The sequence below is a fragment of the Neoarius graeffei genome, chromosome 2 (assembly GCF_027579695.1).
Source record: "Neoarius graeffei isolate fNeoGra1 chromosome 2, fNeoGra1.pri, whole genome shotgun sequence".
In the NCBI taxonomy this organism is placed as follows: domain Eukaryota; kingdom Metazoa; phylum Chordata; class Actinopteri; order Siluriformes; family Ariidae; genus Neoarius; species Neoarius graeffei.
The window spans coordinates 95,633,515-95,653,858 of NC_083570.1; the positions used below are offsets into that span (position 1 = coordinate 95,633,515).

The 20,344-nt window shown below is 40.6% G+C and overlaps 1 protein-coding gene across 3 annotated transcripts in view; it reads left to right on the forward strand.

The window, feature by feature from the left end:
* Nucleotides 1-18,417, forward strand: part of sh3rf2 (SH3 domain containing ring finger 2) — a 126,547-nt gene extending 108,130 nt beyond the window's left edge. For all 3 annotated transcript variants that reach the window (XM_060915232.1, XM_060915231.1, XM_060915233.1), the window contains exons 7-10: nucleotides 2,200-2,456; nucleotides 5,914-6,206; nucleotides 12,253-12,539; nucleotides 16,746-18,417. In XM_060915232.1, the coding sequence (XP_060771215.1) occupies nucleotides 2,200-2,456; nucleotides 5,914-6,206; nucleotides 12,253-12,539; nucleotides 16,746-16,926 (1,018 nt within the window). In that variant the 3' untranslated portion in view covers nucleotides 16,927-18,417. The remainder of the gene's footprint in view (nucleotides 1-2,199; nucleotides 2,457-5,913; nucleotides 6,207-12,252; nucleotides 12,540-16,745) is intronic.
* Nucleotides 18,418-20,344: the final 1,927 nt, after the last annotated feature.

Consider the following 20,344-nt stretch of genomic DNA (forward strand, 5'->3'; position numbering starts at 1 on the left):
ACGCTGCCCCATGCTGCTCTATGAACATTTTCAGTGGAGAATGATCAGCAAATAGGACGGATAATGAGGGGTTGGCAAATTGGGCTAGTTTAAAAATACTCCTCAGCCACCAAGGTCTTGTTTTATAGCGAAGAATTGGAATAAAATGCAATTTAATTAACACAAAAAGTGCAGATCGTGCATCTGTGATTTATAGAACTATTTCTTTTCTATTCTATTTTGTATTGCAAAGATTGTGAGAAGGAACGAGGACTCTGAAGGGTGTAACATCCATACATTAGAAATGTGTGCACGCCACGGCGACCTTGTTTCCCATGCAAAGACTGACAAAAACAAGAAAAAATGTGTTGCCATTTTCCACCGCCTTAAGTTTTAGGTCTTTTGTGTCGATTTTGAGATGCAGTAAGGCTGGTAATTTTGCTGAAGCCTGGCGGCCTGGTTAATGATGATATCAGCTTCCCCCATGTTCTGACAGGAAAAGCACCTTTTGTATCGAACACACACTGTTGTATGTCTAAAACTGCTTAAAATGAGCTGCTAGACTCTATAGACTCCTAGGTCTCCATTACAGGGTTACACTGAAGATTTAATAGATGGTAGCATAGCCTCAGACAAAATGAATGTGAACAGCTATCACACTTGATTTATGCTGTGTTCTTATTATTAATGTCGTCCTGCCTCACCAAAATCAGTGGTCATGAGGCAGTGCTGCTGACGTGCTTATTTTTTTGTGCTCAGAAATGTTCCTCTAATAATTTATATAAAAACTGAAGTAAGGATGACAGATATGAAGCACAATGGTGATTTTAATTGGTCTAACATTCCCTCCATTCCTTATTTACATTCATGCTTATGCATACGTGAAGAGAAGATATATTGGTGATTACAATTACATACTGTATTTTTTGTGTTATAAACTCAAAAGAGGAATCCTGGGTAAATGTAAACAGTGCTGAATCATGGAAAGAAAGGAGGCTTGGTTGTGAATTTGGTTGTGAAGTTGGTTGGGGGTTTAGTTGTGGGTTTGGTTGTGAATTTGGTTGGGTTTGGTTGTGAACTTGGTTGTGAGCTTGGTTGTGAAGTTGATTTGTGGACTTAACTGTGAATTTGGTTGGGGGTTTGGTTGTGAAGTTGGTCGGGGGTTTAGTTGTGGGCTTGGTTGTGAATTTGGTTGGGGGTTTGGTTGTGAAGTTGGTTGGGGGTTTGGTTGTGGGCTTGGTTGTGAAGTTGATTGGGGTTTAGTTGTGGGCTTGGTTGTGAATTTGGTTGGGGGTTTGGTTGTGGGCTTGGCTGTAAATTTGGTTGTGGACCTAGTTGTAGGGCGGCACGGTGGTGTAGTGGTTAACGCTGTCGCCTCACAGCAAGAAGGTCCGGGTTCGAGCCCCGTGGCCGGCGAGGGCCTTTCTGTGTGGAGTTTGCATGTTCTCCCCGTGTTCGCGTGGGTTTCCTCCAGGTGCTCCGGTTTCCCCCACAGTCCAAAGACATGCAGGTTAGGTTAACTGGTGACTCTAAATTGACCGTAGGTGTGAATGTGAGTGTGAATGGTTGTCTGTGTCTATGTGTCAGCCCTGTGATGACCTGGCGACTTGTCCAGGGTGTACCCCGCCTTTCACCCGTAGTCAGCTGGGATAGGCTCCAGCTTGCCTGCGACCCTGTAGAACAGGATAAAGCGGCTAGAGATAATGAGATGAGATGAGACTTAGTTGTGCAGTTGGTTGTGGGCTTGGTTGTAAATTTAGTTGGGGGTTTGGTTGGGGGTTTGGTTGTGAAGTTGGTTGTGCAGTTGGTTGGGGGCTTGGTTGTGGGGTGGGTTGTGATATCATTTGTGGGGAAGGTGAATTCCTATCAGTGTTATATTGCAATTTCCCTTATAGACAGCAGAGGGCTCTACATATTATAAAATGTACTTTTATGGTCTTTTATTCTGTACCTGGTTTCACATTTATTGTCAAATTACTGCTTACACGGTGACTAAGTAAAGTATAAAAGGCAAGTGAAATTTGCCATTGTGTAGAGACCCAAAAACAATGCATAAAACTTGTGTTTTCATATATTAAAACACACATTTTCTCACACACACACACACACACACACACACACACACACACACACACACACACAAAATACGCACACAGTGTATGTGCGTATAAATGTATTAAACACAGTAAATGCTTATTATGGTGTTTGTTCTTCTCACAGAACTTCTGCAGTGTTTCTTGAGCAGCCGAAGCTTGCTGTTCCCAGTGCACCCATAGCATCAGCAAAGAGATACACACCCCAGAATCCCCAGGCAGCATCACTGCCTCTGGACAAAGTAAAGGTTGAAGTTGCTGCTCCAGTCGGTGCCATGCCCCCACAGGCAGCTGTACCATCTGGCAGTGCAGCAAAAGCTCCTCAGGCAGGAGGAAAACAGGGCTGGGACACGGTCAGACGAGCCTTCCAGACTCCACATAGAGGTGAGAAATATCAGCATGCTGCAGCCATTTGGGTCACTGGAAAACAGCTCTGTTTACAACTAATGCTTCAGCTTTAGTAGGGGTTTACACTCATGGAATACATAGAAATGTGTTATAGACATTATAGTTGAGTGCACATTTAATGTATGTGGTTTTACAAATGCTTCTTCATCATTGCAAAAAATTATCATGTAGTGTAAAATTTATCAGTATGATATTTCTGAATGTGAAATACATGTGAACTTCCACTTGCATCTGTCAACATCTTTAAAGTTCTGTTTTCCTCATTCCTGTCAGTTTTAATAGATATTTTCATTGACTGTTTGGTTTTGTCATAGCTGTCACAGTCGGCAATGGCATCTCTAAACACTCCGATATCTTCTTTATCTCTTCTTGCAGATTAGTAATTATGAAAGCTGTGTATTTTCTGTTTTAGGTCTTGTGATGGCTATGTTTCTGATCCTGCTGACTCTTAACTTGACTTCAGCTTTAAATACCTGAATAAGGAACATTCAAACTAAAAATCATGTCTGCAAACTTTTGAGCTTGCTCATGAAAATCACTCGAGAATCAACTCAATTGCTATAATATTTAAGTTTTGAACAAAGGATTTTGGAGATGACCTGTAAAACATGGGTAGATATTTCAACTAGAAATGTAGGGGGATGCAAACTTTTGCACTCAACTCTAGATTTTGGCCTAGTGAAGAATCCACTTTCACTAATATAAGTGCAAAAATTGAACTGACCTCTAGATGGCATGGTGGAGCTATATCCATACATCGAATTCAGTTAGTATTTAAAAATAAAATATGTGAATCAATTAAAAAAAAAAAGAATAACTACACAAACAAATGTATAGGTTGAGCATGATATTCAGATATATTACAGTCTTCTGCAAGAATATTTCAAACCGCTAAATACTTCACTTTTAAACGACTGCTTAAAAAAAGTAATTTTGATGGTTAAATCGTCCTGAGTGGTTGATTATTAATTAAATTGAGTGATATTGGGTTAAATCTATTTTATATAAGGGCAATTCCATGTAAATGTCAACCTCACAGGAGATCCCAAATTTCAAACTAAACAAATAAATAAATACATACATAAATAAATATTTTGATCACCTAATATGTCACTGTCAGTCTTTCTTTCTTATAATGTAAAACCCAAGCTAAAATCAACTTTGATCATGTGCAATTCTATATTATTGCCACAAGCCACAGAAATGTATGCTAAAATCCACAAAACAGCAAAACAATAGCCATCCTAAATATTATTTAAGAACTTTGATAGTTTTAGCTGATATTTAGAGAGTTTTTCAAAGGGTTATGGTGGTTAAATTGCTGATTTTCTAAATTTATGCCATGTCTATTTCAGACGCGTCACATCCATAACGGAATTTCGTCACATCCATAACGCTGACTTTTCCTTCCGAAACTCTGCATGAAATACAAAATATTTTAAACAAAGATTTTTTAATATTCACCTTGGACCCCTCTATCAAATGGATATCTCCATTTCGACATTAGGTTTACAATTTCACAGAGTTTGATAAAAATGTACAGTCACCCAAGAAAAGCGATACTTTTTCTGTCACATCCATAACGCATCTTTTATTGGCGTTTTCTGGCATGCCCTAGATGTACTATGGGAATTGTTCTTGCTCTATCACTTCTCCAGTATGGTACAGCCTTAAAATATGCAACACCTGTTTAAATACTGGGAGACAATAAAACATGCACTGGGTCATTTGTTGCCATTTTGAGTTCAAGCGTCACGTCCATAACGCTGGAATTGCTCTCAATGCAGTCTGTAACCTTTAGCAACAGAACATGTTGGAAAACCAGCCAAGATGGTCATTTTGCTAATAGTAGTGAAAAGGTTTTAGTTGTTACATGGGTTATTTTAACAGGTTTGACTGTTGTTAAATAAATCTTTTTTGAGAATAGGACGTAAATTGTGACTATGAAACTGAAATCGCACTTGTGCGCAATTTTTCTAGCTGTTAAGCGTATTAAACTGACTTTTTCGACATGATTGCTTTTAATAATTTAGAATTAGATGTTGATGTACAGTACTGTGCAGAAATCTTAAGCACATGTACAGAAATGCTGTAGACCAAAAAAGACTTTAAAAAATAATGAAATGTTTCAACATTAAAAATACTATAAACAGTAAGCAGTAAGCCATAATGAATGAAACAAAGTCAATATTTGGTGTGAGATGACCTTTGCTTTAAAAAATCAAATAAAATAGTAGTCTCAGGTACAGTGAGTGCAGTTTTATGTGGAAATTTTAGGGTTTACTGAGCATCTTACAGAACCAGCCGCAGTTCTTCTGGACACTTGGACTGTCACACTCGCTTCTTCATTTTGCACCAAAACTCAGCAGCCTTCATTATGTTTTCTTTTTTAATCTGAAAAGTGCTCTCTTATGTAATATGCTGCTCAGATACAAATATCTCATCTCATTATCTGTAGCCGCTTTATCCTGTTCTACAGGGTCGCAGGCAAGCTGGAGCCTATCCCAGCTGACTACGGGCGAAAGGCGGGGTACACCCTGGACAAGTCGCCAGGTCATCACAGGGCTGACACATAGACACAGACAACCATTCACACTCACATTCACACCTACGGTCAATTTAGAGCCACCAGTTAATCTAACCTGCATGTCTTTGGACTGTGGGGGAAACCGGAGCAGCCGGAGGAAACCCACGCGGACACGGGGAGAACATGCAAACTCCGCACAGAAAGGCCCTCGCCAGCCACAGAGCTCGAACCCGGACCTTCTTGCTGTGAGGCGACAGCGCTAACCACTACACCACCGTGCCGCCCCAGATACAAACATTTTTTGTAATATTTAATTGTGTGCTGGAAAACGAACGTTTGGAACTCTAAAATGTTTTTGTACTGATCATGTAGAAGTCATAAAATGGAACTCTATTACAAAGTTTGTATGAAAAAAAAGACTTTTGCACAGTACTGTAGAACAGCCTTTCTCAACCGGGGTGCCGTCAAAAAATTATATATTCTAACATTGAAATAAATAAAATGAATTAAAATTCCAAAAAATGATAGTTACACTAATGCAGATCATCGCCGCTTCATGCATCATCAAAATTTGTCTCACGGCCCCCTTTCCCATGTCACAACGTCACTGCCGGGGTCAACGTGACTGCGTATATTTTATATGGGGGTACCTTGAGAATTTGCATACTTCTGAAGGGTGCCGTGACTGAAAAAAGGTTGAGAAATGCTGCTGTAGAATATCTAAGGGTATTTGTTAAGAAATTTTGTTAACTGAGTAACAACAGATTTTTTTTTTGGGGGGGAGAAATGATACTAAAAAAAGGGTATATTAAGCTGGAATGTTTCTTGATGAATATTTTAAAGTCATTAAAATTGAAAGCGGTTTGTTCAGTTTTTCATGGACTATTTATCCAATTATATTTTTAGGTTCATTCCGGCATAAGAGCTACCATCCCCCAAATCCAGGTTCAAGCCTTCATCCTCCACCTCAGGATTTGGGACAGATCTATGGCTTTGGTCGCTCTCCCGTCCTTCCCAGGAGGAGAAATGGTTTGTTTACGAATCCCATCAGGTCACAGCACTGGACTTATGAAGGAACAACACCCTCTGGTGGTGCATACCAGGCAATGGATGCCAGATATCCAGTTCTGAAAGAGACTTCCATGGCTCCTCAGTCTATTCTGATAAAACCAGATACTCACAGGCACAACATGGAAAAGGTAACCAGAATTACCTCATCTCATCTCATTATCTCTAGCCGCTTTATCCTGTTCTACAGGGTCGCAGGCAAGCTGGAGCCTATCCCAGCTGACTACGGGTGAAAGGCGGGATACACCCTGGACAAGTCGCCAGGTCATCACAGGGCTGACACATAGACACAGACAACCATTCACACTCACATTCACACCTACGGTCAATTTAGAGTCACCAGTTAACCTAACCTGCATGTCTTTGGACTGTGGGGGAAACCGGAGCACCCGGAGGAAACCCACGTGAACACGGGGAGAACATGCAAACTCCACACAGAAAGGCCCTCGCCAGCCACGGGACTTGAACCCGGACCTTCTTGCTGTGAGGCGACAGCATTAACCACTACACCACCGTGCCGCCCTACAACTAAGTCCACAACCAAATTTACAGCCAAGCCCACAACCAAACCCCCAACCAAATTCACAACCAAGCCCACAACTAAACCCCAATCGACTTCACAACCAAGCCCACAACCAAACCCCCAACCAACTTCACAACCAAACCCCCAACCAAATTCACAACCAAGCCCATAACCAAACCCCCAACCAAATTCACAACCAAACCCCCAACCAAGCCCACAACCAAGCCCCCAACCAAGCCCACAACCAAACCCCCGACCAACTTCACAACCAAACCGACAGCGCTAACCACTACACCACCGTGCTGCCCCTACATCATCATTCATGAGAAAAAAAAAGAATTCTATGAAATGATCTATGTCAAAAATAATTGTTAACATAAATAGTTGAATAAATAATTTACATACATATGGAATCACAACAATTGAAGAAAAATATTAAGTGGATGGTGTGTGAACAGGATACTGAGATGTATTTCAGTTGATATAGCTCCTGGTTCTGGTCCACTGATTTGAATGGTTGAGCAGCATTTCATCAGTGGTTATGTTTCAAGTGACTGCGCTGGGGCGTTATGGTTCACTCCACTTGTCTGTGTTCGCCATATAAAGTTACTACAGTAGTGTTAACAATATCATCAGCAGACATGGCAAATGAAAAAATACATTTTTCACGAATCTAACTTTGGACTTGAAATCTGGAAGCTCGTCCAATGAAGATAAAAAGGGGGATAAGAAGGGAAGCGAATTTTTAACATGAATGTACAGCTCAATGTGAGCTCACTAGCCACCCAAGTGATGTGCTATACTGTAAAGTGAGCGTGGCTTCTTTGGAGTCTACAGTCCTGTGCAAAAGTCTTAGGCATATGTACAGTGGTGCTTGAAAGTTTGTGAACCTTTAGAATTTTCTATATTTCTGCATAAATATGACCTAAAACATCATCAGATTTTCACACAAGTCCTAAAAGTAGATAAAGAGAACCCAGTTAAACACATGAGACAAAAACATATTCAGTCATTTATTTATTGAGGAAAATGATCCAGTATTACATATTTGTGAGTGGCAAAAGTATGTAAACCTTTGCTTTCAGTATCTGGTGTGACCCCCTTGTGCAGCAATAACTGCAACTAAATATTTACGGTAACTGTTGATCAGTCCTGCACACCGGCTTGGAGGAATTTTAGCCCATTCCTCCATACAGAACAGCTTCAACTCTGGGATGTTGGTGGGTTTCCTCACATGAACTGCTCGCTTCAGGTCCTTCCACAACATTTCCATTGGATTAAGGTCAGGACTTTGACTTGGCCATTCCAAAACATTAACTTTATTCTTCTTTAACCATTCTTTGGTAGAACAACTTGTGTGCTTTGGGTCGTTGTCTTGCTGCATGACCCACCTTCTCTTGAGATTCAGTTCATGGACAGATGTCCTGACATTTTCCTTTAGAATTCGCTGGTATAATTCAGAATTCATTGCTCCATCAATGATGGCAAGCCGTCCTGGCCCAGATGCAGCAAGACAGGCCCAAACCATGATACTACCACCACCATGTTTCACAGATGGGATAAGGTTCTTATGCTGGAATGCAGTGTTTTTCCTTTCTGCAAACATAACGCTTCTCATTTAAACCCAAAAGTTCTATTTTGGTCTCATCCGTCCACAAAATATTTTTCCAATAGCCTTCTGGCTTGTCCACGTGATCTTTAGCAAACTGCAGATGAGCAGCAATGTTCTTTTTGGAGAGCAGTGGCTTTCTCCTTGCAACCCTGCCATGCACACCATTGTTGTTCAGTGTTCTCCTGATGGTGGACTCATGAACATTAACATTAGCCAATGTGAGAGAGGCCTTCAGTTGCTTAGACATTACCCTGGGGTCCTTTGTGACCTCGCCGACTATTACACACCTTGCTCTTGGAGTGATCTTTGTTGGTCGACCACTCCTGGGGAGGGTAACAATGGTCGTGAATTTCCTCCATTTGTACACAATCTGTCTGACTGTGGATTGGTGGAGTCCAAACTCTTTAGAGATGGTTTTGTAACCTTTTCCAGCCTGATGAGCATCAACAACGCTTTTTCTGAGGTCCTCAGAAATCTCCTTTGTTCGTGCCATGATACACTTCCACAAACATGTGTTGTGAAGATCAGACTTTGATAGATCCCTGTTCTTTAAATAAAACAGGGTGCCCACTCACACCTGATTGTCGTCCCATTGATTGAAAACACCTGACTCTAATTTCACCTTCAAATTAACTGCTAATCCTAGAGGTTCATATACTTTTGCCACTCACAGATATGTAATATTGAATCATTTTCCTCAATAAATAAATGACAGTATAATATTTTTGTCTCATTTGTTTAGCTGGGTTCTCTTTATCTACTTTTAGGACTTGTGTGAAAATCTGATGATGTTTTAGGTCATATTTATGCAGAAATATAGAAAATTCTAAAGGGTTCACAAACTTTCAAGCACCACTGTAAAGAGATGCTGTAGACTAAAACTGACTTAATGAAATGTTTCAACATTAAAAAAAATACTATAAACAGCAGTAAGCCATAATAAATGAAATAAAGTCAGTATTTGGTTCTAAAAAAAAAAACAGTAGTCTCAGGTACAGTGAGTGCAGTTTGATAAGGAAATGAGCTGTAGGTTTTACTGAGCATCTTGCAGAACTAGCCACAGTTCTTCTGGACACTTTGACTGTCACACTTGTTTTTTAATTTTGCACCAAAACCCAGCAGCCTTCATTATGTTTCCTTTTTTAATCTGAAAAGTGCTCTCTTATGTAATATGCTGCTCAGATACAAACTTTTTTTTTTCCTTGTAACATTTAATTTTGTGCGGAAAATGAACGTTTGGACTCTAAAATGTTTTTTACTGACTCGATAATGTAGAAGTCATAAAATGGAAATCCATAACAAAATTTGTATGAAAAAATAGGGTGCCTAAGACATTTGCACAGCACTGTATTTCTGATAGAGGAACAAAAATAAACAGAACATTTGGCCATATTGTATCCGAAATGTCACTTGATATTTGTCAAGTCAAGTCAACTTCTCATCTCATCTCATTATCTCTAGCCGCTTTATCCTTCTACAGGGTCGCAGGCAAGCTGGAGCCTATCCCAGCTGACTACGGGCGAAAGGCGGGGTACACCCTGGACAAGTCGCCAGGTCATCACAGGGCTGACACATAGACACAGACAACCATTCACACTCACATTCACACCTACGGTCAATTTAGAGCCACCAGTTAACCTAACCTGCATGTCTTTGGACTGTGGGGGAAACCGGAGCACCCGGAGGAAACCCACGCGGACACGGGGAGAACATGCAAACTCCACACAGAAAGGCCCTCGCCGGCCCCGGGGCTTGAACCCAGGACCTTCTTGCTGTGAGGCGACAGCTCTAACCACTACACCACCGTGCCGCCCCAAGTCAACTTTATTGTCAAATATGCTATACATGCTCAACATAGAGCACAGATGAAATTTCAGTCCTCTCTGACCCACGGTGCAAACAGGCAATGCAATAAATAAAAATAGAATAATTGAAATAAACAATATAAAAACAGTATAAACACTCTAGATAAGAAATAGACTATATATATATATATATATATATATATATATATATATATATATATATATAAAACACATAAATTGGAGCAAAAGGACATAAAATAAACAGTCAAGGGCACTTGAGGTATGGCAGGTAAACATGAAATAAACAGTATAAACAATAAACTAATAGCTGTTAAGGTGAGGTAGTGCAGAATAGTGCAAATGAGCGAGGTAAAGTGAAATGTGCCGACCCTGAGTTCAGTGTGTTAATGAATGTTGAGAGTGTGTGTGTTTGTTGGGGGGGAACTGTGAGAGTGACATGATGTCAGATACTGAATGGGGGGACAGGGGGTGTGTGGGCAGAATCTGTGGCAGGGGGCAGAGGGGGAAGGAGGGGCAGAACAGGGAGGGAGTTGAACCTCCTGACCGCCTGGTGAAAGAAACTGTTCTTGAGCCTGCTGGTTTTGGCCCAGAGACTCCGCAGTCTCCTCCCCGACGGAAGCAGACTGAAGAGGCTGCAAGATGGGTGGGTGGGGTCACCTGCAATCCTGATGGCTTTGCGGGTGAGGCGGGAGTTATAGATGTCCATAAGAGAAGGGAGAGAGACACCAATGATCCTCTCAGCTGCTCTCACGATGCGCTGCAGAGTCTTGCAGCAGGACACGGTGCAGGCGCCGTACCACACGGTGATGCAGCTGGTCAGGATGTTCTCGATGGTGCCTCTGTAGAATGTGTGCATGAAGGGGGCCGGGGCTCTTGCTCTCTTCAGTTTGCGGAGGAAGTACAGACGCTGTTGGGCTTTTTTGGCCAGTGATGCGGTGTTGTTGCTCCAGGACAGGTCTTCAGAGATGTGCACACCCAGAAACTTGGTGCTGCTCACCCTCTCCACTGCAGCACCGTCGATAGTTAGTGGAGCATGCTGGGTGTGCGCTCTCCTGAAGTCCACAACAATCTCCTTCGTCTTCTCCACGTTCAGGCAGAGATTGTTGTCCTCGCACCACATGGCCAGGCAGCTCACCTCACTCCTGTAGATTGTCTCATTGCCATTGTTGATGAGACCCACCACAGTCGTGTCATCCGCAAACTTAATGAAGAGATTAGAGTTGGATGTTGGTGTGCAGTCATGGGTCAACAGAGTGAAGAGGAGGGGGCTCAGCACACATCCTTGGGGGGCCCCCTGTGTTCAATGTGATGGTGCTGGAGGAGTTGCTGCTGACCTGTACAGACTGTGGTCTCCCCGTCAGGAAGTCCAGCAGCCAGTTGCACAGGGAGGTGTTGAGTCCCAGCTGGTCCAGTTTATGAATGAGCTGCTGAGGAATGATTGTGTTGAATGTTGAGCTAAAGTCTTTGAACAGCATTCTGACGTACGAGTCTTTTTGACTTTCATTTCATTTCTTGTTTTCAGGATTGGAAACATCAGTAACATCAATATGGCGCTCCTAATGTTGTGATTCATACTGAATATTGGCACAGCTGTGATTTGACCTAAAATGAATCACAGCTGCATAGACATTCAGTATAACCGTCCTCTACCTTGATACAAACATTTTCTCAATTTTATTCGTTTTTTTTTCTTGATAGTGGACCGTTTTATGTTGAAATGACCTGTTTGTGCCACTAAAGTTATTGCTCATTGTTGATCACTTGAGTCTAGGTGAAATATTCTCCAGGTTTGTACAACAGAAACATGTTTGCCTTGTTCTCAGGAGATAAGTTTAAATCCTAACAATACCGCAGGCGTCTTTGGCTGGAAGTCCAAGAGAGCAAAATTGGCCGTGCTGATTGGATGAGAGGGATGGTTTTACTCTCTGGATGTCCGTGTGTTCATGTGTAAGAGGAAATCACTTAGAATGTTACTCCGTGTACATTTGCCCTGTGATGTAACATGAGCAGCAGTTTGAAATGATGCAGTGACTGGCTTCATGTGTTTCAGAGCAAGCACGTGCTACTTGTGCAATAGGGGAGAGCTAGCTAGTAGGTTGAAATTGGCAAAAATGAGTGAAAATAAATAGAGTAAAAGTTGAAAAATTTGGTAAAGAAAGAAATGTTGCTGTATTATGATTCTGAGGATCTGATCCAGGGCTTTTTTTTTTTTAAAGCCTGTGAAGTCCGTGAGGTTCTTGACTGAAGAAGTCCCCCAAACCACAATGAGGTTGGCGTCCGTGTCGTCTGGAACACAGGTCATGGGTAACTCTCAGAGTGGTTCTGCGGCTCTGGAGCACTGGAACCCATCAGCCATAATAGGTCGGGATGGAAGTGCCTCAGTTCTTAAAGACACAAAGACGATCATGCAAAGAAAAGGTCCTGGTCAGAATAATGTCACTGGCGATGGTCTGCCTTTAAGTACAAAACTGTACACCGTCAACAACCAGTCCAGTCCCATCAGGTGAGTGCAACCTACAAACCTAGAAATCCATTCAATTTTTCATTATTTAACTCACATCTCAGCCATCCAGTCAACAGCCAGTAATGAGAACAAATGAAAAAGCATTTCGCTGTTAGACATGTTTGCATTTTTACAAAAAGTGGAGTGATATTCCTCCAACATCTCACTTTCTTCTGATGACCACGGGGGGAAAATAAAAAGATTATGAAGATCATGTTCAAATAATTTTGACCCAAGAGTAACAACATGAGATGTTTTTATGGTGGCTGAATGAAATTATTTCAAGAAATTTTGAACATATGCTCAAGTAAATGTCCATCTTTTGGATAATAATGTAATTTGATCTTTTGTATTGTACTTGAATGAAAAATAGATGGGATGTAGGCTTTTGGATTTAGTCTTATTATTATTATTACTTTATTTCACAAAATATGGTCTGAAAAGACTTATTTATATAATTAAAAATATATACCAAATGAATCATTCCTATTCCTCTTGTAGTTAATAGCTAAGCAATAATTACAAATTTGCTTAGTCCCTTAAAAATGACTAATTATTTACTAAAAAATGATTATCATCAACAACAACATTAATAATGTATGAATTTATTTAGTTATTTTATTCAAACATGAGAAAAATTATTCAAAACAGACCCTATGAGATTATTACATAACTTGCATCATGAGAAATTGTGAATTTGGATATATTTGTGATAAATTTCCTGTATTGGGTTTCACTCGCTAAGATGGTGGTTTCAGGTAGCAGTTTTCAGACTTGTGAAGTAAGAAAAACTTACCTAAAAAAGTGTGTGTGTGTGTGTGTGTGTAGATTATTATTATTTTTTTAAACAACCACTTCAATTTTTTTCTTAAATCCGCATCACTATATACAGTTAGGTTCATATATATTTGGACACTGACACAAGTTTTGTTTTTTTTTACCTGTTTACTGAAACATATTCAAGTTATAGTTATATAATGGACATGGACATAAAGTCCAGACTTTCAGCTTTCATTTGAGGGTATCCACATTTAAAATTGGATGAAGGGTTTAGGAGTTTCAGCTCCTTAACATGTGCAACCCTGTTTTTAAAGGGACCAAAAGTAATTGGACAATTGACTCAAAGGCTATTTCATGGGCAGGTGTGGGCAATTCCTTCATTATGCCATTCTCAATTAAGCAGATAAAAGGCCTGGAGTTGATTTGAGGTGTGGTGCTTGCATTTGGAAGATTTTGCTGTGAAGAAAACATGTGGTCAAAGGAGCTCTCCATGCAGGTGAAACAAGCCATCCTTAAGCTGCGAAAACAGAAAAAACCCATCCGAGAAATTGCTACAATATTAGGAGTGGCAAAATCTACAGTTTGGTACATCCTGAGAAAGAAAGAAAGCACTGGTGAACTCATCAATGCAAAAAGACCTGGACGCCCACAGAAGACAACAGTGGTGGATGATCGCAGAATAATTTCCATGGTGAAGAGAAACCCCTTCACAACAGCCAACCAAGTGAACAACACTCTCCAAGAGGTAGGCGTATCAATATCCAAATCTACCATAAAGAGAAGACTGCATGAAAGTAAATACAGAGGGTTCACTGCACGGTGCAAGCCACTCATAAGCCTCAAGAATAAAAAGGCTAGATTGGACTTTGCTAAAAAACATCTAAAAAAGCCAGCACAGTTCTGGAAGAACATTCTTTGGACAGATGAAACCAAGATCAACCTCTACCAGAATGATGGAAAGAAAAAAGTATGGCGAAGGCGTGGTACAGCTCATGATCCAAAGCATACCACATCATCTGTAAAACACGACGGAGGCAGTGTGATGGCTTGGGCATGCATGGCTGCCAGTGGCACTGGGTCACTAGTGTTTATTGATGATGTGACACAGGACAGAAGCAGCCGGATGAATTCTGAGGTATTCAGAGACATACTGTGTGCTCAAATGCAGCCAAACTGATTGGTCGGCGTTTCATAATACAGATGGACAATGACCCAAAACATAAAGCCAAAGCAACCCAGGAGTTTATTAAAGCAAAGAAGTGGAATATTCTTGAATGGCCAAGTCAGTCACCTGATCTCAACCCAATTGAGCATGCATTTCACTTGTTAAAGACTAAACTTCAGACAGAAAGGCCCACAAACAAACAGCAACTGAAAACCACTGCAGTAAAGGCCTGGCAGAGCATTAAAAAGGAGGAAACACAGCATCTGGTGATGTCCATGAGTTCAAGACTTCAGGCAGTCATTGCCAACAAAGGGTTTTCAACCAAGTATTAGAAATGAACATTTTATTTACAATTATTTAATTTGTCCAATTACTTTTGAACCCCTGAAATGAAGGGATTGTGTTTAAAAAATGCTTTAGTTCCTCCCATTTTTATGCAATCATTTTGTTCAACCCACTGAATTAAAGCTGAAAGTCTGAACTTCAACTGCATCTGAATTGTTTTGTTCAAAATTCATTGTGGTAATGTACAGAACCAAAATTAGAAAAATGTTGTCTCTGTCCAAATATTTATGGACCTAACTGTATGGCAGCCATTTCATTTCAGTGTCTGTGCTAGAATTCCAACACAAGCACACCTCATGTTACTTCTTGAAGTACTGATTAGGTGATCACCTGAAGCAAATCTTATTTAAGGAGGAAAAGCATAAAAACGCTGCTGTGGTCATCACTATACTTTTGCAATAGGACCAGTTTGGAAGGCAAAAACAGTGCTAGTGGTACCTTAAATTTAATTGGAATACAAAAAAAATCTATTCATCATACCAAGAGAGATGAAAAGAAAAGCTTTGAGTGAGAAAAAGAAGGGTTCAGTTCTGGCTTTACTGGTAGAGGGATACAGTGAGCATCAGGTTGTTTCTGTCCTCAAAATTTCAAAGATGGCAGTTCATAAGAACAAGATCAAGCAGCAGACATTGGCGACAATGAATTTACAGACTGGCAGAGGGCAAAAACTACTCTCCAATAACCGGGATGATCGTCAACTCCTTTGAATGTCACTCGGCAACTGTAGGATGGCATCAAGTGACCTACAAAAAGAATGGCAAATGGCAGCTGAGGTTAAGTGCATGACAAGGACGGTTTGAAACAGGCTCCTCTGGGCAGGGTTGAAGTCATGCAAAGCTAGAAAAAAGCCTTTCATCAATGAGAAGCAAAGAAGAGTCAGGCTGAGGTTTGCTAAAGACCATAAGGATTGGACCGTAGAGGACTGGAGTAAGGTCATCTTCTCTGATGAGTCCAATTTTCAGCTTTTCCCATCACCTGGTTGTCTAATGGTTAGACGGCGACCCGGAGAGGCCTACAAGCCACAGTGTCCCGCACCCATCATGAAATTTGGTGGAGGATCGATGATGATCTGGGAGTGCTTCAGCAAGGCTGGAATGGGGCAGATTTTTGTTTGTGAAGGACACATGAATCAAGCCATGTATGAGGTTATCCTGGAAGAAAACTTGCTTCTTTCTGCTCTGGCAATGTTCCCTAACTCTGAGGATTGGGTTTTCCAGCAGGACAATGCTCCAGGCCACACAGCCAGGTCAATCAAGGTGTGGATGAAGGATGACAAGATCAAGACCCTGTTATGTCCAGCCCAATCTCCAGACCTGAATCCTCTGGAATGTGATCAAGAGGAAGATGGATGGTTACAAGCCATCAGACAAAGCTGAGCTGATTGAATTTTTGCACCAGGAGGAGCATAAAATCGCCCACGAGCAACGTGAAATTGAGATTGCCAAGATGCATGAAAGCTGCGATTTAAATGTCAGGGTTATTCCACCAAATATTGATTTGTGAACTCATCCGAAGTTCAAACATTAGTACTGTGTTGTTTGAAATTGAATACGCTCTTGATTTCTATGCATTATTCAAGGTCTGAAGACACTTCATATTTTTTGTTATTTTAACCAGTTGTCATTTTCTGCAGTGAAATGCTCCAAGTGACAGGATTTTATGTGGAATTTGGGAGAAATGTTGTTCGTAGTTTATGGAATGAAACAAAAATATTCATGTTCCTCAAACATGTACCTATAAATAGTAAAACCAGAGAAACTGATCATTTTGCAATCGTGTCTTAATTTTTTCCAGAGCTGTGTGTATATATAATGTATGTATGTGTGTGCAGCACAAACAATACTGTATAACTGTATGTGCAATCTTGCATTTGGATGGTGAATGCTGATGATATGTATACACATCTATTGTTTTAGACACAAGGTGTTGATGGCATATAATGCAAAGACTGACGCGGAGCTAAACCTGCTGGAGGGAGAGCTAGTCCTGGTCCAAAAGCCTCGGCCAGATGGGAGAGTTCTGGTGAAACAGGAGATCACTGGTGTAACTGGCCTCTTCCAAAACAGTATTCTGGACATATTGGACAAAGTTGCTTGAGTGTGTGTTTGTGTTCACAATCTGCTATCAAACAGAACACCCTAAGTGTTGCTTTTGGAACCATGTAGAACAAGTCATCCGCGTAAGAAAAGCAATATGCTCTTTGTCTATTTGAGTGTGTTTTAGTGTACGGCATGCCTCATCTAACTACAAACACACATCCCAGATCCTCCTCAAATTCACCCTGTGTGATTGGTCACTTCTGGGACATACCACTGCCTTTACTTGGGGTTATGAAGGTCACGTGCACATTAGGATAAAGGCTTTTTAATACACTGATATGGACAAGGGCAGCCGTTTCAGACTCCCATCCTAAAGGGCCAGAGTTTAATTCCTTTTTACCTGATTGAACTTATCAGGTAGTAGGCATGAATTGAGTGTGTTTGTAAAAGACAAGCACACATGTCTATAAGGTGATGGTTATTGAAGGTTTGTGTTTGACACTGCTGAGCTGTCTCAGATCATGTACATGACATTGTATTTAAATTATACACTACTAGTGTATTAGTACTAGTCTGTAGGACTTTGTTGGTTTGTACGTGAAAAATTTGCACTTATTAAAAATGCACCATGTGGTACTGCGATGAGTTGCTATCTAATGATTGCTATCTGTCCATCATTTGTGTTTGTACAGCTCACTAACAATTGCACTTTTGAAATGAAGACAAACCTGCTGTCCTGTTGGAATACGGTAGCCATTTTGATTCTATCCAGTAGCTGATACATGCCCTATTTTCTGTTTTATGGTGCTTGATGGGACAGGTTGGTGTAAAAATGTTCATCAGTGCAGACATAATTTATTTAGCAAATATTATCCGTCACCCAATTGTTTTATAGCACTTCATTTATTTGTATTTCTCTGTGTGAACACACTACACTGTTTATAATTATTATTATTATTATTATTAACAACTCTAAAAGGATGGTGGTGGGATGTAGGGGACGTCCACAGCTCTTCTTTTTTTTTTCTACTTTTTTGGGGGTGGCTTTGGATGAAGAGTCTTGTGCTGATAGAGATTTTATTTTATTTTATTTTAGATGTAGTCCATTTATAGTTAAGATTTAACACTGAAACTCCCAGGAGCTGCTTACAAATCCAAATGCACACTAATGCCTTTCCTATGGATTGGATTGGAAACAGCCCAATCTGGCAACCTGGATTTCTATATAACCACGCACTTTACATTCTACCTTTACTGCTTTATTAAGTACATGCAAAAGAGATTTGTTGCTAATTTTATTATTTTATTTAAACCGGGGGAATGCCATCCTTCAAATCCTTCTTCATACCAAGACTTGAGTGCATACTTGTATGTATGTGATTTGAGATTGTCTCAGAGCAGAAGATCCTGTTGTTTAAATGCAGTACATGTGGGATACTTTTGTCAATATAACACTGTAAATCCTGTGAAACTGGCACAATTTAATTGACAGCAACCCCTGCTCGTTTATTTTTTTAGTAAAGAAATAAATTATCTATGATTAAAACAATGTGGTGGTTAATTTTCTTGCCTTTTTTGCTTTAATGGAATACTTATGTATGGTGTGTTGTGCTGATTAATTAAGTTTAAAGCCATGTAGGAGATACAGTTATAGCACAACTTCATCAGCACTGCTCTGCACAATGGAAGACAGCAGGAAAGCCAGCTACACACCACAGTAGATAACCTACTTAATAACTAACCCTCAGTAGGAATTAACCCTCAGTGTAGGACGCTGACGATATAGCGGCCCTGGCAAACACCACCCAGGAGCTCCAACATCTAGTGGATAACATTAGTAGATACGCAGGAAACATTGGCCTTGTCATCAGTGCCAAAAAAACTAAGAATATGTTAAGTGGAGAACACCAGTCTCCAACAGATGTCTTCATTGACCAGAAAAAAGTGGATGAAGTAGAGAACTTCACCTATTTAGCCAGTTCCATCAATGGCCTAAATAGCATAGACCACAAACTGAAGTGTCGTACTGGGAAGGCATCAGCAGCTTTCAACCAGCTGAACAAAATATGGAGCAACAAGAAATTCTCCCTTAAAACCAAACTGCAGTTCTACAACTCAAATGTTCTATCCACATTGCTATGCAGATGCGAAACCTGGCAACTGAAAACCAGCCAAAAGAGAAAACTGGATGCGTTTGACACCAAATGCCTCAAAAAAATCCTAGGCATCAAATGGAACAACTTTTGTGTCAAACAAGGAGATAAGAAACAGATGTCAACAACTATCTGCAAGCGACACCTCCACTGGCTAGGACATGAATTGAGACTCCCCGCGACAAGACCTGCACACCAGGCCGTCGATTGGGTCCCAACAGGCAAGAGAAAAAGAGGGCGACCCAAAATGAGTTGCCAACAAACGGTGGAGAGGGGCCTACATCTCATTATCTCTAGCCGCTTTATCCTGTTCTACAGGGTTGCAGGCAAGCTGGAGCCTATCCCAGCTGACTACGGGCGAAAGGCAGGGTACACCCTGGACAAGTCGCCAGGTCATCACAGGGCTGACACATAGACACAGACAACCATTCACACTCACATTCACACCAACAGGCAATTTAGAGTCACCAGTTAACCTAACCTGCATGTCTTTGGACTGTGGGAGAAACCGGAGCACCCGGAGGAAACCCACGCGGACACGGGGAGAACATGCAAACTCCGCACAGAAAGGCCCTCGCCGGCCATGGGGCTCGAACCCTCCCAAAGGGATAAATAAAGTTCTATCTAATCTAGGAACACCTGTAACTCTTACTCGTTCACAAACTTATCTAATCAGCAGCAGAGCAGTGCATCAGATTATGTAGATACAGACCAAAAGCTTCAGTTAATGTTCATATCAAATATCAGTATGGAGAAAAAATATATATATCTGATCTCATTGAATTTGACCATAAGATAATTGTTCATGCAAAATGGGCTGGTTTTAGTACAACCCTATTTCCAGAAAAGTTGGGATATTTTCCAAAATGCAATAAAAACAAATATGTGATTTGTTAATTCATGTGAACCTTTATTTATTTGACAAAAATACAAAGAAAAGATTTTCAATAGTTGTACTGACCAACTTAATTGTAATTTGTAAATACAAATAAAGTTAGAATTTGATGCTTGCAACACACTCAAAAAAAAAAAGTGAGACCAAGGCAAAATAAGACTGAAAAGTTCATAGGATACTCTACTCAAGTAAAACCATTCTGGAAGATTCCACAATAAGCAGGTTCATTGCTATCATGATTGGGTATAAAAGAGCAGCACCAAAGGCTCTGTCTTTGCAAGCATGGATGGGTTGTGGTTCATTCCTTTGCGCCAAAATTTATGAGAGAATTGTTAGTCAATTCAAAAAACATTTCTCAGTGCAAGATTTAAGGTCTTTCAAAATCTACTGTACATAATATTATGAAAAGATTCAGAGATATCTCAGTG